Here is a 21,976-nt window from a genome sequence, read left to right as displayed (position 1 = left end):
TCAATAGGAAACATATTACAAAAAAAGATATAGAAGCACTAGAGAAAGTGCAAAAAAAGATTTACAAGAATGGTATCAGAACTGAGAGGGTACAACAATCAGGAAAGATTGAACAGGCTGAGGCTCTTTTCTCTAGAAAAGAGAAGACTGAGAGATGACCTGTTAGAGGTGTTTAAAATTCTGAAGGGGTTCAACAGGGTAGAAATAGAGAAGATGTTTCCACTTGTGGGGTGGTGCAAAACCAGAGCAATAAACATAAGATCGTCACTAATAAATCCAATAAGGAATTTTGGGGAAACTTCTTTACTCTGAGAGTGCTGAGACTGTGGAACATGGAGTGGTTGAGGAGGATAGCATAGATGCATTTAAGGGGAAGCTAGATAAATACATGAGGGAGAAAGGAATAGAAGATATGCTGATAGGGCTAGATGAAGTAAGGTGGAAGGAGGCTCATGTGGAGGATAAACACTGGCATAGACATGTTGGACCGAATTGCCTGTTTCTGTGCTGTAAATTTCTATGTAATTCTCTTTGACATAAGAACATAAGAAATAGGAGCTGGAGTAGGCCAACCTCCCCTCGAGCCTGCTCCACCATTCAATCAGGTCATGGCTGATCTTCAACCTCAATTCCACTTTCCTGCCCGATCGCCATATTCCTTGATTCTCCATGAGTCCAAAAATCTATCTATCACAGCCTTGAATATACTCAACGACTCAGCATCCACAGCCCTCTGGGGTAGAGAATTCCAAAGATTCACAACCCTCTGAGTGAAGAAATTCCTCCTTATCTCAGTCTTATTCTGCGACTATAGCCTCTAGTTCTAGACTCTCCAGCCAGGGGAAACAACCTCTCAGCATCTACTCTGTCAAGTCCCCTCAGAATCTTACATGTCTCAATGAGATCAGCTCTCATTCTTCTAAACTCCAGAAAGTATAGACCCATTCTACTCAATCTCTCCTCATAGGACAACCCTCTCATCCCAGAAATTAATCTAGTAAACCATTGTTGCACCGCCTCTAAGGCAAGTATATCCTTCCTTAGATAAGGAACGGACCTTCTGCATGATAACCTGCGGCCACGCTTATCTGCGCTCACTGGTCTCTCTGTGGCTATGAAGATGCCCTCAAATTTTATGGTACTGGCTCATTTAAGGCAGCCATGGGTGATGTCTGTAATATCAGCTATGCTGCATTATTGGCATTCATTTGTCACTGATGCCCTTTACAGAGACCTGGTGAATTCATCAACTTTGGCATCGCAGCAAGGTAGCAGCGAGTTAGTTTATGGAGCTGCTGGCTTCCCCAAGGTCCAAAGTGCACCCACATTGCTTTGCATGCTCCAACAGAAAACCCCCTCAACTACCTCAACAAGAATGGCTTCCACTCCCTCAAAGTACAGATGGTTGGTTTAATGGCAGCTATCAGATCTAGAAAACTCTGAGATTCAGCAGCATGCATCACAGTCACCATGATCTAGAAACTGCTTTGCAGAGTGGTCTTTATTCCCTGCCCTACTGCCACCACAGCTGCAGTATGTACTTACATGGTGGTGGAGGTACTGACTGATATCTGGCCAATTGTTAGCTGTGAGTCTGCTGCAGATTCTAGTGAAGCTGCCATATGCCCCATTAGTGCCTGCAATGAAGAAAATGTTTGCCTGACGTTGCCGCAAATGAGAGCTGTAGACTCTAGAGTCAGTTGCCACACATCCTCAGCCACATTGGCAGCCATCAAGTTGGAGGTGCAGCTTCAGATACCTTCTTAGGAGGTTTAAGAAGCGAGAAGTGGGGCCAATGCTTTGCAGACAGCATTAAAGATTTTGGAGCAAACTGAGCTAAGTGCTTGGTGCATTCATAGTACAGCTATCCCCTTTGCTTTGAATGGACATCCATTGGCCACTTGACACTCTTCCTCAGTCCAGAGAACTTTTTCTACATTTGTGCCTTTGAGTGATGCATAGACAGCATTCATCTGATTGGATACTTGGCCTTACCTTCTGCACACTGAGCTATATTTGGTGGATTTCTGTTAGCCCCAAAAATAGACACTTTCCTCAAGTCCACCTTTGTTAGTAAAACCTCCAAGTTCTCCTCTGTGTTGGACATAGTTCTGGGAGCTTCTCCAGCCACGTTTAGCCAGCTTCCAAACCAAAACTAGCTGCCTCCCTTTAAGAGGTGCTGCACTCCTAGTAACCCAACTTCAACTATCACCCACCCACCCCCCCCCCACCCCCCACCCCACACACACACCTCAGATAGAACAATGCTCTCTGTGCATGGGAAAAGTGTGCAGGGTGCATATTTAAATTATTTAAATAAGCCAACCTGGTGGAACTTGGTTGGGTCGGGCTGACTCTCTACCACCCTGGGTCCACCCAGGAGCACAGACCATTTTGACCCTGATTTGGGGAATTGTTTCTGAAATACCTGCCATTATGTTCATAAGAAGAAACGTGAAACAAAAACAGAAAATGCTAGAAACACTTAGCAAGTCAGTCAGCATCTGTGCAGAGAACAAATAAGTTAACATTTTAGATGTAATTCCTGTGTCTATTTTTGAGGCTGAGAGAAATCCTCTACATGCAGCCAGTTTACAGACTGCATGGCCGGAAGTGTCCAATCATGTGAGTGCTGTGTACTAGATCCACACCGTTCCCCTGGTCTCCTGCAGAAAGCCTACTTGGGAGGACAATGCTCTGCTTTGCCTTCCTTCTTGTCCCCTTCTTAAAACAGGGATGTCCAAACTTTTTTTGTTTCATAGGCCACAGTTGCTTTTCATGAAGTCTGTGGGCCATATATAAAAACTGGTGTATTACTACTATTAGCATTGTGTACCTGCTCAGCATGGCCCAGGTTTTCTTAACTACTTTAAATCCCTTTGGTGTGTTACTTACTTACCCCTTAGTCAAAAGCCCTAGATTTGCCACCTGTAAGGTTGATAAACCTCATGAATTCATATCTTGCTGCCTTGGGACATTGTGGTGGATGGAATTTCCTTATGTTTCAAAGTTTAGGTAGAAGGTTGGCAGATTGAAAAACATTGCTTTCTGATTGGTGGAAAAGGACATTGCAAAGACCATTCTTTCAAAGATGTAGTGGCCAAAATAGCGGAACAGAGGAACTATGGGGTCAATTTTAGGATGGCCCGAGTGGGTGCGTTCGTGGCGGGGGGTTCCTAAAATTGGGGAATCTCGGAGCGGGTCCGGAGCCCGGCTTCAACCCGCCCACTTCCAGGTTCCCCAATGACGCGAATCGATGCGTGTGCAGCCCCCGCATGCGGGACTTCCACTGGCAATTAAAGCTGGTGGGATGACAGTTTAGATAGTTAGGGAGGTACTTGAGATCATTGACAAACCTCATTGGGAAGAGACTTTAGCAGGGATGTGATTTTGGACTCTCCTCAGCGTGTTTCACATGCTGTGGGAAACACTCCCTGTTGTTGCAGACATGTTTCAGTCAGCAGCCATTGGGAGATGCAGAGGATTCCTTGGCAGTTGGGGGGAATACCTCATTCATTGCAGCAGATCTGTCACCTCAGATAAAGTTTTGCCTGCCACACCGTTGTCTCCACACTCAAAATTATTACATCATACCCTAACTCTGCTGTCCAAACACAATTACCTACTTTGCAGACCCCCTCACACTCACACCGTCAGGATGGGGGAGGGGGGTTTCCATAGCTGCATTCATCACTTCATTGGTGGACGAGGAATATCACCAGCCTCGCCGGGCATGCCGTCCACCTCCGCCACGTGGAGCTACACAACACAGTGCTGCGCAACAGGCACCTGCACAATGTAGTCATGCAACTACACACCCACCCACTGTAGGGTGACCCAATGGGTGGCATCAAGAGTGTTCATGGAGAACCTCATGAAGAGGTCTTATTGCACAAGCCAGTCAAGAATGGCCAAGACGTGGCAGTAGTGGTGACAATATAATATGTAATGTGAGTTGATCAGAAATCAAATATAAGTAAAAACCATGACAAACCCTCAAACACCCTTGTGCATCCCCTTTATGCTCACAACACGTTTGCCTTACGCTTCTTACTACACATATGTGATGCATGCCCTGTAGCAGGTGGGGTGAGGCTGACCGTGAAAGAGATGCATGAGAGGGTGAGTATGAGACAGAGCCATGAGATTGTATGAGGATTGGGTTGAGTGGTAGTGGTGGGATGAGTCCTTGGGAGGTGAGGAAGTGCAGGTAAGATAAGGATGAGGGTTCAGTGGGTGTGAGGAGTGATCTGATAGTTTTATTGGCAGTGCAGAAGGAGATGTGGGGTGGGGGCGGTGATGTGGGAGACTGAGTGTAGGGGAATGAGTAAGAGTACTCACTTCAGCTGAACTGGTTCGGTCATTGAAGTGCCTCCTGCCCTGTATGCAGGTGCGTGATATGTTGGTGGTGCTGGTGACCTCCTCTGCCACCTCGAGCCAGGCCTTCGTGGTGGCAGAGGCAGGCCACTTCCTCCCGTCTGCCGGGTGGAAGATCTCCCTCTTCCTCCTCACCCCATCCAGTAAGACCTGGAGTGAGGCATCATTAAACCTGGGAGCAGCCTTCCCCCTGGGCTGCTCCATACTGTAATTTTGCTTATATTCTACAGCATGTCAATGGAGGACTGCCCCTTTAAATAGGGCTCCTCCAGCTGACAGCCTATGATGCGGGTGCGCAGTCCGCCCGTTGCGCAGCTTTCCAGTGCGAAACCCGGATGCCAAGGTAAGTGGCTTCAATTTACTTACGATCGCGTGCCAAACCCACCGATTTCACTAAGCATATTACCCACACGCCCAGTCGACCCCCCGCTGCCAACCCGCCTCCCTCCTAATATCGGGCCCTATGTCTTTGTAGATCAGATAACAAGAGCTCATAGGCTAGATCCATATTTTGGCTGTGGAATGCTTGGAGATAGCCTGAGGATGTGAAAGGCACTATACTATAGTAGTATTAATGGAGCTACTGCATTTACTGACTTGTTAATTTCTCCTTTCAACCTCAAAATACTCCACTAAAAAGAGAACCTACAGAAAATCACTGCACTCAATTGAAATCATGGCATCACCTATACAGGTGTTTCAGAGCGGTAAATCACCGAGCCAAGCAAAATATAGATTTCCACAGGTTGTCTGTGCCATATTACTGTAGTGTCACTCCTAGATTGGGACAATTAGAGGGGGGGGGGGGGGGGGGGGGGTGGTTGGCAAGGGGTTCCTGACAACTATGTCCAGCAGATTCAACACAATTACACTGGAGTTTTAACTTCAAAATGAATTTGGAGAAACTACTTTTTGGGATCAATACTATTTGGGCTTCACATTCAGGATACAGCCTGAATTATATTGTCACTTCATGCCTTTTTGGGATGTTTGGATACTTAATGTGTCTCAGTTTGTAACAAAAGTTTACTTGAATGATTTTTAATTTCCTTCTTAAAACTTTCAAATACATGTAACGTTTGATGTCTGTATACTGCTTTTGGGAACCTCTCCATTGCTGTAATCATACACAATATGAAAGGCACTATAAGTGCTGCATAAATTTAAGTTTGTTCTTTATTACAAAAAGGTTGAGATCAAAAGGAACGAAGAGCGCAACCAGTGACTTTAGATAATGGCAAAGGTTTTTGAAATCCAAGATGTTTGTACAAAGGATGCGAGTGAAATGGGTGTAGATCAAACAATTTTTTTAAAAACAGGCATTGCAATAATTAGGTTGTGATTCCAAAGTTTAAGGGTGTTTATTTTCTTTCTAAATATTTTAATTATAAGATGCATAGACATTAAAGTGAATTACACAGGGATGATTTTTTTAAAACCTTTATTTGTAACAAAGTAGATTCATGAAACACAACTTTTTCTGAGCTTGTACTTCAACTATCATACCAACATTAGGTTATATCAATCATATTTTTGCCACAGTGATTTTTAAAAATTTTTGTGTCATCCCTACTTGTAACATGCACACATTGACATCACTTGAGGATTTGAAGCAGTTTTGAATTCAGGAATTCATACACATCCATGAATAAGATTCAAACTGTATATTATAAAAATAATAGGTAGGAGTGGAGTAAAAGCATCAACAATCTGTGGGGCTGATAATATGTATGCATCATTCAAGCTTCAATCAGAGCCCTTCAATGATATAACTGCCTGGTTAACTCCCTCCTACCAATTCATTATTCTATATATTACCTCAGACCAGCCATAATCAATAGTATTATACATGGCCTAAAACAGAAGCCACTCTTACACACTTAATGCCATTAATGCAACCCACGTGCAAATATTCATAATTGACTGCTCAGTTACACTCAGGGTTGGATTTCCAGTGCCAAGTGAGGAGATCCCAAAACCAACTTTTCAATTTCTTACCCTAAACATCCCAACATTCACTGACCAACTGGTTTACTTCCCTAACTGCCTCCTGCAAGAGGCTATTAGATTACTATACACCCCATGAACTTTGTGCACCTGTATTCCAAAATGACAAGTTATAGACACGCAAAATAAATGAGATAAAAAATACACTGTGGTTCTAAGTTGCTACGCTGTATACCAGGACTGCACTGTAGTACCATTTATGGCCAACTAATGGTGCTGCTGGAAACAGTGATCTCTATAAGCTCATGGCTCTGCAGCGGTTTGTAAAGTGCATATTAATATGGAGTAACTACATTTCATGATCATGAATTTTCAGTTTTAAAAATGCCAAATGGTCATAAAAATTAATGGAGCTACTGCATTTACTGACTTGTTAATTTCTCCTTTCAACCTCAAAATACTCCAAAGAGAACCTACAGAAAATCACTGCACTCAATTGAAATCATGGCATCACCTATACAGGTGTTTCAGAGCTGTAAATCACTGAGCCAAGCAAAATACAGATCCCCACAGTAGGTCTGTGCCATATTACTGTAGTGTCATTCCTAGATTGGAACGGTGAGAGGGAGGAGGAGGGAGGGAGGGGGCAAGGGGTGCGTGACAACTATGTCCACTCGACACAATTACACTGGAGTTTTAACTTCAAAATGAATTTGGAGAAACCACTTTTTGGGATCAATACTATATGGGCTTCACATTCAGGATACAGCCTGAATTATATTGTCACTTCATCCCTTTTTGGGATGTTTAGATACTTGTGTTTCAGTTTGTAACAAAAGCTTACATGATTTTTAATTTCCTTCTTAAAGCTTTCAAATACAAATAATGTTTGATGTCTGTATACTGCTTTTGGGAACCTCTGCACTGCTGCAATCATACACAATGCCACTCCACACACTTCCACTGCAGTCTTGCTGAATTGTAGACATCTTGACAAAATAGGCTCTCAAAGTTTATGAAGTGAGAATACATTTAGAATAAGTTTACTGATCATTTTATACATTCATCAAACAGTATCTAAGATTCTAAGTACTCCTTTTGAATTTACATGATATATTTGCTTGTGAATGCTAACAGGCAGTTTCTAAAATAAAATTACCAACACATTCAGTCTAAATAAGCAAAAATTGTCTCATTAAGTAATGCTTGTGTACTAGTTGAAAGGGCCATAACAATGTTGCTGTTGAGCAAGCCTTCAAGTTTCAGTGCATCATTGGTGGCTAACTGCAGTTGTGACATTCTTATTCCCATTTTCCCATAATGCAAAGCTTAATTGTGTACTTGGTAGCTGGTTCCAGTAGATTAAAGAAGCGCATGTAGAATTAAAAAAATTCACACAGCAGTGACACCTTAGAAATCAGCATCAACTAAGAGGTACCTCCTAGCCGAATTGGGTAAAAATTTGTAATTTCCACCATCAGGCTGTCGGCCTACCTACTTATTAGTTTGGGTAGCATCGCACAATTGTAAAGAAGCCTTTTTCAGATCTTCAGCTCTCCCTTGTTGTAGCCTTGCAAGAACTAACCATTTTAGATGAATATTTCTTAACAAAATGTGCACCTCCATATGACTGAGTTAGTAGCCCAATAGATCAGTAACTATGAACCACTGTAAATATCAAGACATGTCTGAAATCCTAAAAAAAATGTACTATAAAAACTCAATAGATACTGTCCTCGCGTCATTTGGACTGCATGTTTGACTCTTATTTTGAATTCAGCTGATTCTTCTGTCAAGTCAGTTTTAAATGGATCCACTGTCTTTAAAGGTTGGCTCAGATAATGAAAAGATTAGAAGACTGTTTAACAATTAGGAAAAAATTACTCTAGCCACATTTTACCATTTTTAACATCATTCCTTTCTTTAACTAAGCCAGGTATTTAATCCATTTTCACTGTAGTTTTCCATATATTAAAGATATTATTACTTAAGGTAATTTAGGGCAATTTATTGCTGCAATTTAAATTGCTTCAAAAACATAAAGTATCAACATTTTCTCAGGTTCAAACAATTTTAAAGTAAAACGTTAAAAAAAACTGCAGCGACGGCATTATTTAAAATAGCACTAAAGTGTATGTTAGATCACAGTATATACCACAGCATACTGCAGTTCAAATATCAACCAATCAGAAGATTAACCTTAATTTAAAGGCAAACAAATCCAAGAAAAAAAATCTTACTGATTGTGCTTAAACAATGACTGCAATTGGATTTCTGCACCAAATAAAAAAAGTAAACTGGTTTGTTAGCTATTTCACAGTACTGACAATTAATCGGCATTTTGGCAAGTCCCTGAATTCTACTTCCCAATGGTACATTTGCAGTTGTAAAAGAGAAACTGGGTGGGAGGATTACAAACGGTGTAGCACTTGAAGATTATTAGGGGCCAAGTAGTGGAAAAAATGTCTTTGTACAATGGAAGCAATTCCTCATCTTCTCATTGGGATTAAATCTGGTAATTTTGTGAATGTGGGAAAACCAAAATTCACACACAGGGCTTAGGCACCAAACTGGTTTTCCTGATATATGCAAGATAAAATAAAATACTGCTAAATCTTATTTACAAGGCAAGTTTTGAATTTCAAAATGACCACAACTACGAGTCTTATACCAAGATGGTTGGTCAATTAGCACCTTTGTGTTTTCTAGCCTTGCATGTGCAACTATGTATTGATAATAAAAACGCAACTACAATGCCGTTTGTTACAAAAGGACTTTTCTACATCTAATTTCATTAAGATCAATGGTATCTGCAGGGCAACATGTGCATAACAGTTATGCTCTTGGAGAGCACTAATGCAATTAAAACAAAAGAATCAAAAATCAACATGCAAATTATTCTATTGTTAGTCTGAATACAATACGATAGGGAGCATCCTTGAGGTTTCATTAGTGTGTATTACCTCAATCAGCGCTAGCACAAAAACAGAGGCTAAATTTTTAGCGTACATTTAAAAATATTTTACTGCATTATTGTACACAGTTTTGACCGCAAGACACAGAAGGGAAAAAAAAGACCATCTTCCACGGATGGCTCATTGGGTACAAACGTTTGGGTTTGTTTGCTGCTAAACGGAGTCAGGTCCGTGGTTCAATTCCAGTTGTGTGCACAATTGGTTTACAGGGAACAGGGAAACCCCAGCGATATAGGATCAGAGAAGATAAGTCCAGTGTGGCACTAGCACTGGTACAGGCAAATGGGCCAAAGAGCTTCTTTCAGTGCTGAAATTTCTATAATTCTTTTCCAGTGTGTGTGAAACTGGTATCTATGTCCTTTAAAATAAATGCTGCCCTAGTGATAAGCTGAAACCAATGCGGTACCTAGGTTAAACCTTTCATCTACAATTTTCACAATATAGGAGTTTAGATCAATTAGATATATTTTTCTACAATACCAGACTTTTACAAACCACCCTAGGCTTAGTGGGCTCGGACACATCTTTTAGGGTTTTTTTTTTAAAAAAAGAGGGGGGAAAAAGGAAGAGAGATGAAGTCAATTAGTAAATTATTACAAGATCTTTTGTGCATAAAATCAAAGTGGTGGCCAGGAGGACAGCAGTACAGGATTTCTGGGAAAAAAAAGCTCGAAACAAACTAGCACAAGGGAATGCAAAGATGCAGCTTTCGTTGAATGGGATCTTTGTTTCAAACTGTTTACTTTCATTTTACTTTACTCAGTTTGGGTTACGTCGTCCTAGAATGCAACACAGTCCCCTAGAAAGATTCTTCTGACTTTCCTGAATCTGTGCATCTTTTATGCTGCTATCCCTTCCGATCAGAGGACACTTTCTACTTCATACTGTCCCTTTTATACTGATGTCCATGGATCTGGCACTATTCTGATTGAGTTCCAGTTCTATCTGAACCAGATAATGCAGAACAAGGACTGCAGGTCTGGCCAAATCCACTCCAAGTCTAATAGGCAACTCAGCAGTATCTTCACTGAAATTCAAAGTGCTCCACTCTGCAGTTGTCAGTATAGCAGGGTAGAAGTTAAATGCTGAGTGGGTGGAAACGTATATTTACATAGTACTCCAGTAAGAGTGACAGTCCCTTAAACTGAATACAAAATCATCTTTAACTTGGAAAAGTGTGCAGATTTTGCAGTGGTATCTTACTAAACATAATGTGTGTATTTTTTTTAAAAATTGTAAAATACACCAGTATCAGGATACACCACTGATTAGGTTATTACAAAATACTGTTAATCAGGTAACTTTCCTAGAAATTGGACCCATATATAGCTGGCAAAACACATGTAATTATGGTAATAGTCTGAACTGATTTCCTAGTGAAATGTTAGGGGTACACCATTTACAAATGTTAAGGAGAACAGCAGCTGGTTAGCTGAAAATGGGTTGTACACATTGCAGCTTTCTAGTTACATTTTGGTGCTGATAAACATGCTCACATTTATTTACTAATTCACTTCATCAAGCATTACAAGTTAACACATTCTCGTTTTAAAATCTGGATAGATACTGTTCTTTGCTGGTCCAATCCAAGGTTTTTACAGAACAATGTGTTATATGCTTATTTGAAGCCCTCCTCTTCGGCAGTTTAATGTCTTTGGCCTTGACCACCAGCAAGATATTTCTTCATTGTAATAATACTTTGGCTGCTTAAACTGAAACTTCAAGGCTTGAATACTCAGCTTTGCTACAGCCCTGGTTACATAAGTGCTTTTCACACATCAATAAGCAAAATGTTTGCTTAGAATTGGCACCACAATATCAATACTCCCACATTCTGCGACAATACAGAGCTGAGGGGAAAAAAAGCTTTTTTTTTACACTGTCAGCCATTAACATTTAAAAATAAAGCACAATATTCAAAACCTGTGCCTAGCAGTAGGCACATTGCTCTTCATTTCAAATATACAGTAGCATACAACCAGTTTGTATTTGATAGACCCAGCCAAGGTCTCTTGAGGTCCCACTGAGCTTGACTACGTATAAAAGATAATCTCCGGGACCTGTCCATCCTCTACTGATGTTCCATTATTATTTCCAGCAGCATAACAGAAAGTGAAGACCGTTTTTGTGCCCGTTGTGGGAGATTCGTGGATGACTTTACGAAGTCCTTTTGTTCCATAATGTGAATCTGGCCCCTATATATGTACATACATATAAAGAATCATTGTAAAAAAAATCTTTAAGGATCATGGAAACTAAAAAAATCATACAATTAAAACTGTAGTGCTGTAGAAGTGATCTGTTATCTTTACTTTGGCTTTGAAAATTACTCAATGAAAAGGAGCTTTTGAAAACTGTAAAATGGTATTCAAGAAAGGCTGGAGACACAGCAGGCTGTGCTACCACATAACTGCAAAGATTGATTCATAGTATAGTATGGTTGACCCACATCTGCTCAATGAATTTACTGTATGGGTGTTTTCTGTGGGGTGGCTTGGGAGAGGCAGGGGAAGAGCAGGGTGAGAACATATAAGAGAGGTTGACACTTTCCCACTTGAAGAGGAAGGGAGAGGGACCATGAGATGCTCTTTTACTGCTGGTTACTGTTAGAAAGTACAACTTCTAGGAGGTGTGGAGCAGTCACCTAGACACATTATCTGAGGAGGTGTAGGAAAAGGGAAATTTAAGTTTACTTTTTAAAAACAAAACAGAAAAGAGGGGGAGAATAGTGAAGGATAGGGAGTAATTGATGACACATATTTGGGAATGATTTAAAGACATTAATCTCGGAGAATGTTCAGAAGACAGTGAACCATTTTGTTCTTATAAGTGGCGTGACCTTGCCAAAATTAAATTACAGCCAGATAATTCTTTATTAAAAAAAAGTTTACATATGTAAACTGTGATGTTCATGGGACACGTTTTGCCCTCATTTCCACTTTTTGTTATTGGCAATAGCTATTATCACGGTGGAAATATCAGACCATGATGTGTTGATATTCAATTACTTTATTCCAAATTTTGTAAGTGATAATCTACTGTTGATTCCCAAGAATTAATAGTTCAAGCCACTTGAAATACTCTATTTTATGTGGTTTATTAATTTCTATGGCTGTTAGTACTAACAATCACAATTCTTCCAGAGAAACACAGTTTCTGATACATTATTTTACTTAAAGCTTTTTGTGGTCTTTATACTGGTTCAATAATCTTTCAGGGACTCAAGTATAATAAAAGTATGTGCAGAAGTAAATAAAAACAGTTGGAATAGAATTCTTCCAATCGGATTCTCAAAGTTTTCTGACCCTCCAGTACTGTGATCTTTGAAAAGTAGATCCCCTTCTGACTTCAGTCCCTGCTTCTGTAGCTGATTTTTAAAAAAAGGAGACAAGCAAAATAGGCAAGAGAGAGCTCCAAGGGGAGATCTTCCTAGGACTATACCCAGGTGCACTGGATCACCTGGGCACACAAATATTGGAAAATGTGCCGAGCAGAGTGCACACCTGTTAAGGAACCCATTCGATTTTTCCATATTCGCTGCACCCAGGTCATCAAGTGTTTCTGGATGCAGACCCAGGAAAATCTCCCCTCTAAAAGGTCCGCAGTTGGAGCCTGGTCTGAAGTTGGGAGGGAGAAATGGTTTCTAAATATCACAGCATTGGAAAAACAGAGTACAGCAACAGCCAATAGGAATGTGCTCAGGGGAACATTTTCCAGATGAAAAAATAAAGTCACTTTGTTGCTGTAACTGTTGATCAAATTTGTGTGCAAGGTTCTGTTTAAAATCCTGAGTATGCACTGGAGTAAAGAGATAAAATTTCCACCATTTAACTTGTAAACGATAAAACATTTTTAACAAGTCTATTGACATACCTTCAATGTAGCACATGCAGTATAGTTAACATTGGGCAAAATCTCCACTGGTTCCTTGAACATAACCCTGAAAGTGTTGGATGATCCATCACAGCTAAAACCAGTGTCATTCTGTCCCAAAATTGTATTACTGTCAGTGTGAATAATCTAAAGAAAAATTAAATGCAACACATTACAACAAGTAAACCATTGCCATCAGAAAAGAGCATCTGTAATTTTACAAATAAATTTGAATAAAGCTATTACTGTATGAACACAGGCTGAGTGTACAAGATTTACATCCTTTATAGTCAGATGCAAATTGAACTAAAAGCAGCACAAGCCTAGAACGCTAATTGCAAGGGAGTAACAGGCAACACTTTGTGCATTCAGCACTTCACCAGCATTTGACATTAGAAAGTCCAAAAACCTAGTTGTTCTGAAGAGGAGGAGAAAGATACAGAAGGATGAAACCCTGAAACAAAAACAGTGAGTATGAGATCAATTACAGAGGCATCCAAACTAATTAAAGTTGATGCATTGAATAAGCAAAACATTTTTTTTCCATGTTTAACAGTCCTTTTTTTTGCTCTCTTCCCCCCCCCCCCCCATCAAAAAACAACTGCTTTAAAGTAAGTGCCTAATTCTACATCAGTGGTCAGTTATAATAGTTTGTATTGAGTTTAAATCCCATCTCATTACATCATTTTTTTGTATGATGCCTGTAGCTGGTGACTGTTACCACCCCAGTTTAACATCTTCATATAGCTCTAACTCCCAGAATGGGTTTCTGAATATCAAAGCAAACCAACCTGATGCTACAAGAGATCATAGGGTAAAGTTTTTTTCTTTCTTAATGTTAGTGGAAAAAGTTGGTGTTAAGTATAGCTTTGTACTCATGCCGAATTTTCACTAATCTTAGTAAAAGAAGTAGAATACTTCTACTGCATACTGCAGCAACTTGCAAAGCTTACTTTGACAGTGTCTCCCAGTCCACAAACTCTATTACCAAGATGGACAAGAACTGCAACATCACGGGAAAACCATCACCTCCAAGTTCCCCTCAGTCACACACCATCCTGACCTGGACACATACTGCTGTTCGTCGCTCGGTCAAAATCCAGGAAATCCCTACCTAATGCCATTGTCTGGGCATCATCACCACAAGGACTGTAGCATTTCAAGGAGAAAGCCCATCGCTACCTTCAAATAGGCAATAATTGCAGCTTTGCCAGTGCTGCCCTCATCTGAAGGCAATTTAAACAAAAACATTTTGTACATCTCCCAAAAAATGGTCTTTTTTCAAAACGAAATTGTCTTGAATTTTCAGAGTAGTTATTTTACATTCTCTCGAGGATAATTTGGTGATCTAGAAAAATTCTTTAGTTCTACTTTATATTATTCATTTTAGAGATTTACAGAAAATGATTTTAAACATACTAAAAGAGCAACAGTTCCCATTTTCTGAAAATATGTTTTAAGTTAGTCAAAAAAATGCAATTGGTTGCCCCTTACAGCTTAATTCTATTTACTCTCTTACACTCAAATTCTCCCTCACTTCATTTGTCTCTAAACTCTTCTAGTAACAATTTATCTTCATTGCCAATTGCTCACAAAATCTGCTTGCACTTTAAACGAGTTGTTAGCATACACGATAATTACATAGCCCAGATTACCTGTATATTTACTTGATAGTCTGTGGGTCCATGTATTGATCCATACAAGCCAAACCCAACCACAAATATCCTCCTATTCACAGTGAACCTGTGAAATTAAAAGTGTATAAGATACATTAGAATAGTTCAAATACACCTCTCACTCTCCCAATCAGAGCAAAATTGACCAGTCAATTCCCATTTAAAACTCAAATTCTATTCAGATCAAGGATCTGCTGAGGCATCCTTAGTGGCACTGAATTTCTGCCCTACACTATACATCTTACATTAACTGCAATGATTAGAGTCTGTTCCATGTATAATTTACTTTAATGCTAAAGTGTCCTAATTGCAGCACACAGTACATTCTGGTTATCTGTTCCCTGATGCTGCATTTCACATTGGCAATACAGCTTGCTTAAACTACTCTTCAGCTGCTCAGTTTCTCTTTTCAAACATTGTAGGTCTACTAGATTAGAAAATGCTGTTACCTTTTTGGTGGAAAGGGCAACTCTCTAATTGGTGGATTTGGGACCTAAATCCCCAACGAGATAGCAGACCATTCCAATCTTCAAAAGTGTGAGAAGAGACTTCTAATATAAAAATGAATATTTAACTTGGCCAACATGAGATACTTGTTTAGTAAGTGACAAAAGCAGTATTGTCCTCAAAATACTCCTTGAAATCAGTGTTTTGTACTGCAGTTGTCTATGTATGGCTTGTGGGGTTCCTCCAACTGAGGAAACTGAGTGGCCTATGAAGACAAAAAGTTTGGATACCCTAGTTTCAACAGGGTAAGGATTTACAAACAGAATTTATACAATTGCACTTGAATCATACAGCACAGAAGGAGGCCATTTGACCCATCGTGTCTGTGCCGGCTCTTTGGAAGAACTATCCAATTAATCCCACTTTCCTGCTCTTTCCCTATAGCCCTAGTCATCTAAGCTGGGGTAGTGTTTGGTGCACCAGAATTGGCCTTTGTGTGCTCTGGACTAGTTAATCATCCAGGATTCTTGCTCCCGATTGCTACTCATTGATGCCCCGCTAGAAGATTGGTTATGTTACCCCTTTCATCCCCCCCACCCCCTACCAAGTTCAAATAGGCTGCTAATGCTGTCTGCACTCACAGATGAAGAATGGCCACTGGTCTGCTTGTACCATAGAACCATATCCATCAGCAGGTGTTGGTCCATAATTCTCAGTATCACACCACAGCTTGCAGTTACCCACTGAACCCTTAGAGGAGCACATCAGTACAGAAACACTACCTTATCCGGTCACTTGTACCACTGTAACCCCAGCGGCTTTCCACCTGTTGGAAACGATTGATGCTGCACTCTTTGCCTCTTAGACAACAGCGGGGTCTGTCTATGAACTCTACTCGAGGCTTCGGGTTGACTGTAAAATGTAGGAAGAGACTAACAACTTCTCGGTCCGTTAGAATTCCTGACTGTGCAGGTCCTGTGTGGGGAAAAAAAATGTTATTACTTGATATTGTTCAACACAATTTTAGAAATGAGTCAACAGCAGAACAGGTTTCCTATTTGGTACTGACCCACACAGACTAAAAAGCTAATCTCAGCCATGGTGGTAATAGGGGACTGACAATTGGCTTCAGCAACACTGGGCTGAGGGGAAGAAAAAAAAACTTGATTGCTATTCACTGATCCCGAACATGTGAATATCATGCGAGGACTGGATCAGGCCCCACTGCGATATTCCTCAGTCAAAAAGCTGGTTTGTACTGTGTCTATATTTGCACAAGAATGGGTACTTTAGCAAGGTATTAAAGCAAGCTGGCATTATGGAACCACACACGAACATGAGTCAGCATCCTGAAGAAAGCAGAAGAGAAAATTGAAAAAAGTGGTACTGCATTGGGACAGGCAATTTTTAGAAATGCCAAGCTGCAGTTAATCAGAAACCTGCTTTGAACGACGCCAGGAACGCTGCTGGTCATTAACTGAAGTGATGACAATAGCAAGCAGCCTTTCAATTTATGCGCAATTACAATAAAGCTTAATTTTTGTTCTTCGCCTCACTGTTAACAAAAAAAAAATCATTTTTCTACCCCCTTCAGGTCTCTCCAACTGATGGGACCAGTGACCTAAAGCAACTCACTATGTGAATTTCCCTCCTTTCAAGACACTTTCACTGAACACCTCTTAAGGAACAGCAGAAATCAGGAACTTGCATGGAGGTAATTAACTACAGCGATGAACCCGTGCCATACAATATTTTTTCTCTCCTTTGGATCTACTTGCGCTCATGCAAACCCATTTACTCAGAATAGGACACTCCAAGCCTCTGATTTCACAAGCAGTCTATATTGCTCTATAATTGGTTGACAGAAGACACGTTGTTTTTGTGCAAGTTAATAACAAAAATCACCCAACTGAGATAACAGAGTTTGAGCAGTGGCCAACCCTAGCAGTTGCACTCAGCACAACACTACAGGATCAATTTAGCTGCACTTCAGTACAAATGTGGTTGAGTACCCTGAGCTATATTTCAAGTTTGTTTTTAGGGGTTTCATATTGGTCAGATGTGCTACACAAGCTTCGACCATATAAAAAGGACTGGGTGGATGGAGCAATTGGTTTTTGGAGACAGACATCAGGATAAGAGTAGAACTTATACAAAAGGTTGTGAATAGAGATAAACTAACACACTGCATATTGTGACAAGTTCTATATTACTTTGGCCCAATAAGTTTGTAAGAAAAAAGTGACACATTAGCATCCGTTCTTTCAATAGTTTTACATTATCTGAATATATCCAATTTTACAATTTACACTCCGACTCATTGTCCAGTCAAAGCCTGTCACTATGGACCTCTGAATTCCATTAGTTTAAATCAAAATATACTACAAAAGTTTTACTGATTGTTCTCAAGTCCTATTCATTTCAGCAGGAAATGCAAGTTATAATAATGCATCATATAAAATCTTTCAAAATTCATATAATGCTTTTAAGTTTTTAAAAGTCATAACATACGCCATATTCAGAATCACCTGCTGCAAACTCCTCGATGGTCATTAGTGGAAACCGAATGAGTGACAATGCTTTCCCTAACACTTTACGCTTGTTTTCAGGAGTTAGTTGAAGCTGCTGTCGTTGACATTCTGCTTCCGCCCAGCGAACCACTGCATTAAATAACCGAATTTCCCGAATCCCAAGAGTATCTCGTTCTAGCACCGCCATTAGTGTATCTGTAACAGAGACTGACATTAAAGCCAACAATTTGGAGGTTTCAAGATGAAAAATATTTTTAGTAACAAATACACTTCCCAAAAAAGGTCCAAAAACCCTCTCAGCTAACTGAACCGAGCGTGTTGCACATTAACGCCTGAATGCCAATATATAAAGTAACTGTAGCACAAGTCACCACACGTCCAGAAACCAGTGTCTAAGATCAGAAGCTTTTATAAGAATGCCACAGGTTAGACAACTGTTTGAGTGCCAACGGCAAGAGTTATAGCACCATGACAAATCTCTGAAAACTCAACTGGAAGACTGCCATCCTCTCTAGCCATCCAAAGTAAACCAGAGCAAAGAGATGATACTGCAATAGAAGACTAGCAGAATGTGTATGACTGGCAAAATCCACAAGCAGTGTGTGCAGGAATCCAAAACACACAAAATTTAAGTTTTACACAGGCCCAGCACTTTACCTTAGCATTGAAAAAGTGTCCAATTTAATTGCACCAGATAAACTAACTTGCTGATGATAGCTACAGCTACTCACAAAAATGTGCTAGCTGTGAAAATATTAAATTCAAGTGCTGGATAACTGATTTTAAAAAGGAGTGTACCTTTGTATTAAAATTTGTTTGTACTTTGTAACTGGCCCTGGGATTGATGCAATACCAATCATTTTACATTTCAATCAATATGAAGAAGTTAAAAAAGCAAATCTGGAGCAAATTCTAAATGTAGCAGCACAGCTTGTGGTTGAGAAGACATTGATAAAACTGCACAAGTTTAATTTTCATGACTTAGGATGTCATCTCAATCCTATGATGTTTTATTGCCTTGGGAAGCTGCATTCTAGTCTACATTACCCTGCATTTTCAGTCGAACTGTTTGAGCCAGAATCTCTGAAATTTAATAGTTACCTTAAGCTTTTTGGAAACTAATGTTTTCAATCCAGCTAAGGCTGAATTTATTTTATTTTTTATACAAACATTACAATTTTTGTGGCACATGCTTACATAAAATATATTTTGAATTAAAACTAGAAATAACAAGTATAGAAAATCCAAAACATAAAGTCAACTCTTTCCATTTCCTATCACATCCCAGCAATGTCATCCTTCATTACTCGCAGAAAACGTAACTCAGGTTTTTGTTAAAATAGGTTTAAAATCTAACATCCTTTTCCTTTCAATCGGATACGTCATACACTTACCTAAATCAATATCCGTAAAACCTTCTGCATTGATTGCATCTGAAGTATTTTTATCAATATTTTCCAGGCATAAACTGGCAAGCTGTGGCTCATCAAAGAGTCTTGCCTGAGGAACAAACAAACAGGTGTATTAGTCTTGCACCATTTACAGTCAAGCATACAGTTTCCTCCTACGAATAAACAGTTTAAAAAAGGTGACAAAAACATTTTATACTCAGCAAAATTTGCCATCTTATTTAAGGCCTTTTACTAGAGTTGGAAGGCATACTAAGTTTAAAGCCACACTTGCTGGAATGTAGTGAAAAATTTCAAATAGAATTTCAATTCAAATGGTAAATAGTCTCATTAAATTTTTTTTACAAGTCATTCAATTCTACGTGCTTTCAAGTTACAGTCGAAATAGTCTTGTAGTAGAAATAAACTGGGCTAAATTAAGGCCAGTGAAACTTATTGCTCTCATTATAGGGCGTTCCAGAATAAGCTGATTTCCTTCATTAAAAAGCTTCCCCATTGAATTTGCTATGCCTGTTGCACTTGTGGTAAATTGGCTGGATGCAAATAAACATTAAAAGAGTAAAGGCTTGTATTAATATAGATGCTGTGGCATTCCTCTATAAGGCTGTAAAATAAATGCTCATGTCACTTCTAGCTTTACCAAATGGTACACATCAGCATCAGTTCACCTTATCACTGCCTACCATGACACTTCCACTGACCAGGAGTACAGGAAAAAGATTTTTAAAATGTCTCTTAGGGCCTCATCTAAAGCCATAAATAGGTCACAGCTTGTGACTTCACACTTCCAACTCCGCTATTCTGTATTTAGTGTGCAAAAGTTTTCATTTGCATGCTTTTTACAGACACCACTCCAATAGCAACGTTTTTTTTCGGGAGGGTGGGAAGGAAGAAAAAGAGAAATAGCAAAGAAGGTAGATAACAAGCCCCCACCCCACAAGCCAGATTTTCTTCTCAGAAGATGGCAAGTTGCACCACAATACGATTTCTTTGGCGCTGGCAGCCCTCCAATATCTTATCCAAGTTGGCCATTTTCTCATTAGTCTGGACAGCAAGTGTAGGCAGGCTATTTAATCTTAGATGCATGACAGTAAAGCCCATCCCCATCCTCAGTGTCCAACACAAGAAGTTGATCAGGAGTGGGACCCTAGATTGACATTTTCCCCCTTCCTTAGCCCTGGACCAGGAGCTGATTGTAACATTCCCACTGCTGCTAACTCATCACAAGCCAGGGGTAAAATTATTTTGGAGTGGGACTCCTCTTCCTGTTGATCAATGATCTGATGGCTTTACATTGAAGTGCAAGTTGAATACCTTGAGTTTTAGCCAACATAATCAAGACGAATACTTTAGGTTTTTTTTTAAAAATTCGTTTATGGGATGTAGGTGTCGCTGGTGAGGCAGGGATTTATTGCCCATCCCTAATTGCCCTTGAGAAGGTGGTGGTGAGCCGCCTTCTTGAACCGCTGCAGTCCGTGTGGGGACGGTTCTCCCACAGCGCCGTTAGGGAGTCCCAGGATTTTGACCCAGCGACAATGAAGGAACAGCGACATAGTTCCAAGTCGGGATGGTGTGTGACTTGGAGGGGAACATGCAGGTGGTGTTGTTCCCATGTGCCTGCTGCTCTTGTCCTTCTAGGTGGTAGAGGTCGTGGGTTTGGGAGGTGCTGTCGAAGAAGCCTTGGCGAGTTGCTGCAGTGCATCCTGTGGATGGTACACACTGCAGCCACTGTGCGCCGGTGAAGGGAGTGAATGTTTAGGATGGTAGATGGGGTGCCAATCAAGCTGGCTGCTTTGTCCTGGATGGTGTCGAGCTTCTTGAGTGTTGTTGGAGATGCACTCATCCAAGCAAGTGGAGAGTATTCCATCACACTCCTGACTTGCACCTTGTAGATGGTGAGTCAGGAGGTGAGTCACTCGCCGCAGAATACCCAGCCTCTGACCTGCTCTTGTAGCCACAGTATTTATACGGCTGGTCCAGTTAAGTTTCTGGTCAATGGTGACCCCCAGGATGTTGATGGTGGGGGATTTGGCGATGGTAATGCCGTTGAATGTCAAGGGGAGGTGGTTAGACTCTCTCTTGTTGGAGATGGTCATTGCCTGGCACGCATGTTACTTGCCACTTGTCAGCCCAAGCCTGGATGTTGACCAGGTCTTGCTGCATGTGGGCTTGGACTGCTTCATTATTTGAGGGGTTGCGAATGGAACTGAAGACTGCAATCATCAGCGAACATCCCCATTTCTGACTTTATGATGGAGGGAAGGTCATTGATGAAGCAGCTGAAGATGGTTGGGCCTATGACACTGCCCTGAGGAACTCCTGCAGCAATGCCCTGGGGCTGAGATGATTGGCCTCCACCAACCACTACCATCTTCCTTTGTGCTTGGTATGACTCCAGCCACTGGAGAGTTTCCCCCAATTCCCATTGACTTCAATTTTACTAGGGCTCCTTGGTGCCACACTCGGTCAAATGAAGCTAATTATTTTAAAAGTCCATTTGAGTAATCTGCCCCAGGCATCTCCTCCTTAAATCTGAATTAAGTAGACAGAATTGTTGGCAAGATAATTCATTAGGACTGGTGGCATAATTTAACAGTCAATTTAGTCACTGACTAGTAAGTTTAAGTCTCCTGCTAGTTTCATATTTTAGCTGGAATTTTCCATCTCACAAGTAACACTGGAACAGATACCAGGACATGGATTTAGCAGTTGGCAACAGTAAGCCTGGTATGCAGCATTGG

The 21,976-nt window shown here is 40.4% G+C and overlaps 1 protein-coding gene across 3 annotated transcripts in view; it reads right to left on the bottom strand.

Moving 5' to 3' along the window:
* Positions 1-9,083: 9,083 nt before the first annotated feature.
* The window catches only part of LOC137299526 (BTB/POZ domain-containing protein 2), a 36,396-nt gene continuing 23,503 nt past the window's right edge, over positions 9,084-21,976 (bottom strand). For all 3 annotated transcript variants that reach the window (XM_067968330.1, XM_067968329.1, XM_067968331.1), the window contains 6 exons: positions 19,221-19,326; positions 17,824-18,021; positions 16,078-16,270; positions 14,828-14,915; positions 13,173-13,319; positions 9,084-11,494 (listed from right to left, as the gene is read on the bottom strand). In XM_067968330.1, coding sequence (XP_067824431.1) covers positions 11,333-11,494; positions 13,173-13,319; positions 14,828-14,915; positions 16,078-16,270; positions 17,824-18,021; positions 19,221-19,326 — 894 coding nt within the window. In that variant the 3' untranslated portion in view covers positions 9,084-11,332. The remainder of the gene's footprint in view (positions 11,495-13,172; positions 13,320-14,827; positions 14,916-16,077; positions 16,271-17,823; positions 18,022-19,220; positions 19,327-21,976) is intronic.

Source organism: Heptranchias perlo, chromosome 29 (genome assembly GCF_035084215.1).
Source record: "Heptranchias perlo isolate sHepPer1 chromosome 29, sHepPer1.hap1, whole genome shotgun sequence".
Classification (NCBI taxonomy): domain Eukaryota; kingdom Metazoa; phylum Chordata; class Chondrichthyes; order Hexanchiformes; family Hexanchidae; genus Heptranchias; species Heptranchias perlo.
This window is presented reverse-complemented; position numbering and strand designations above follow the sequence as displayed.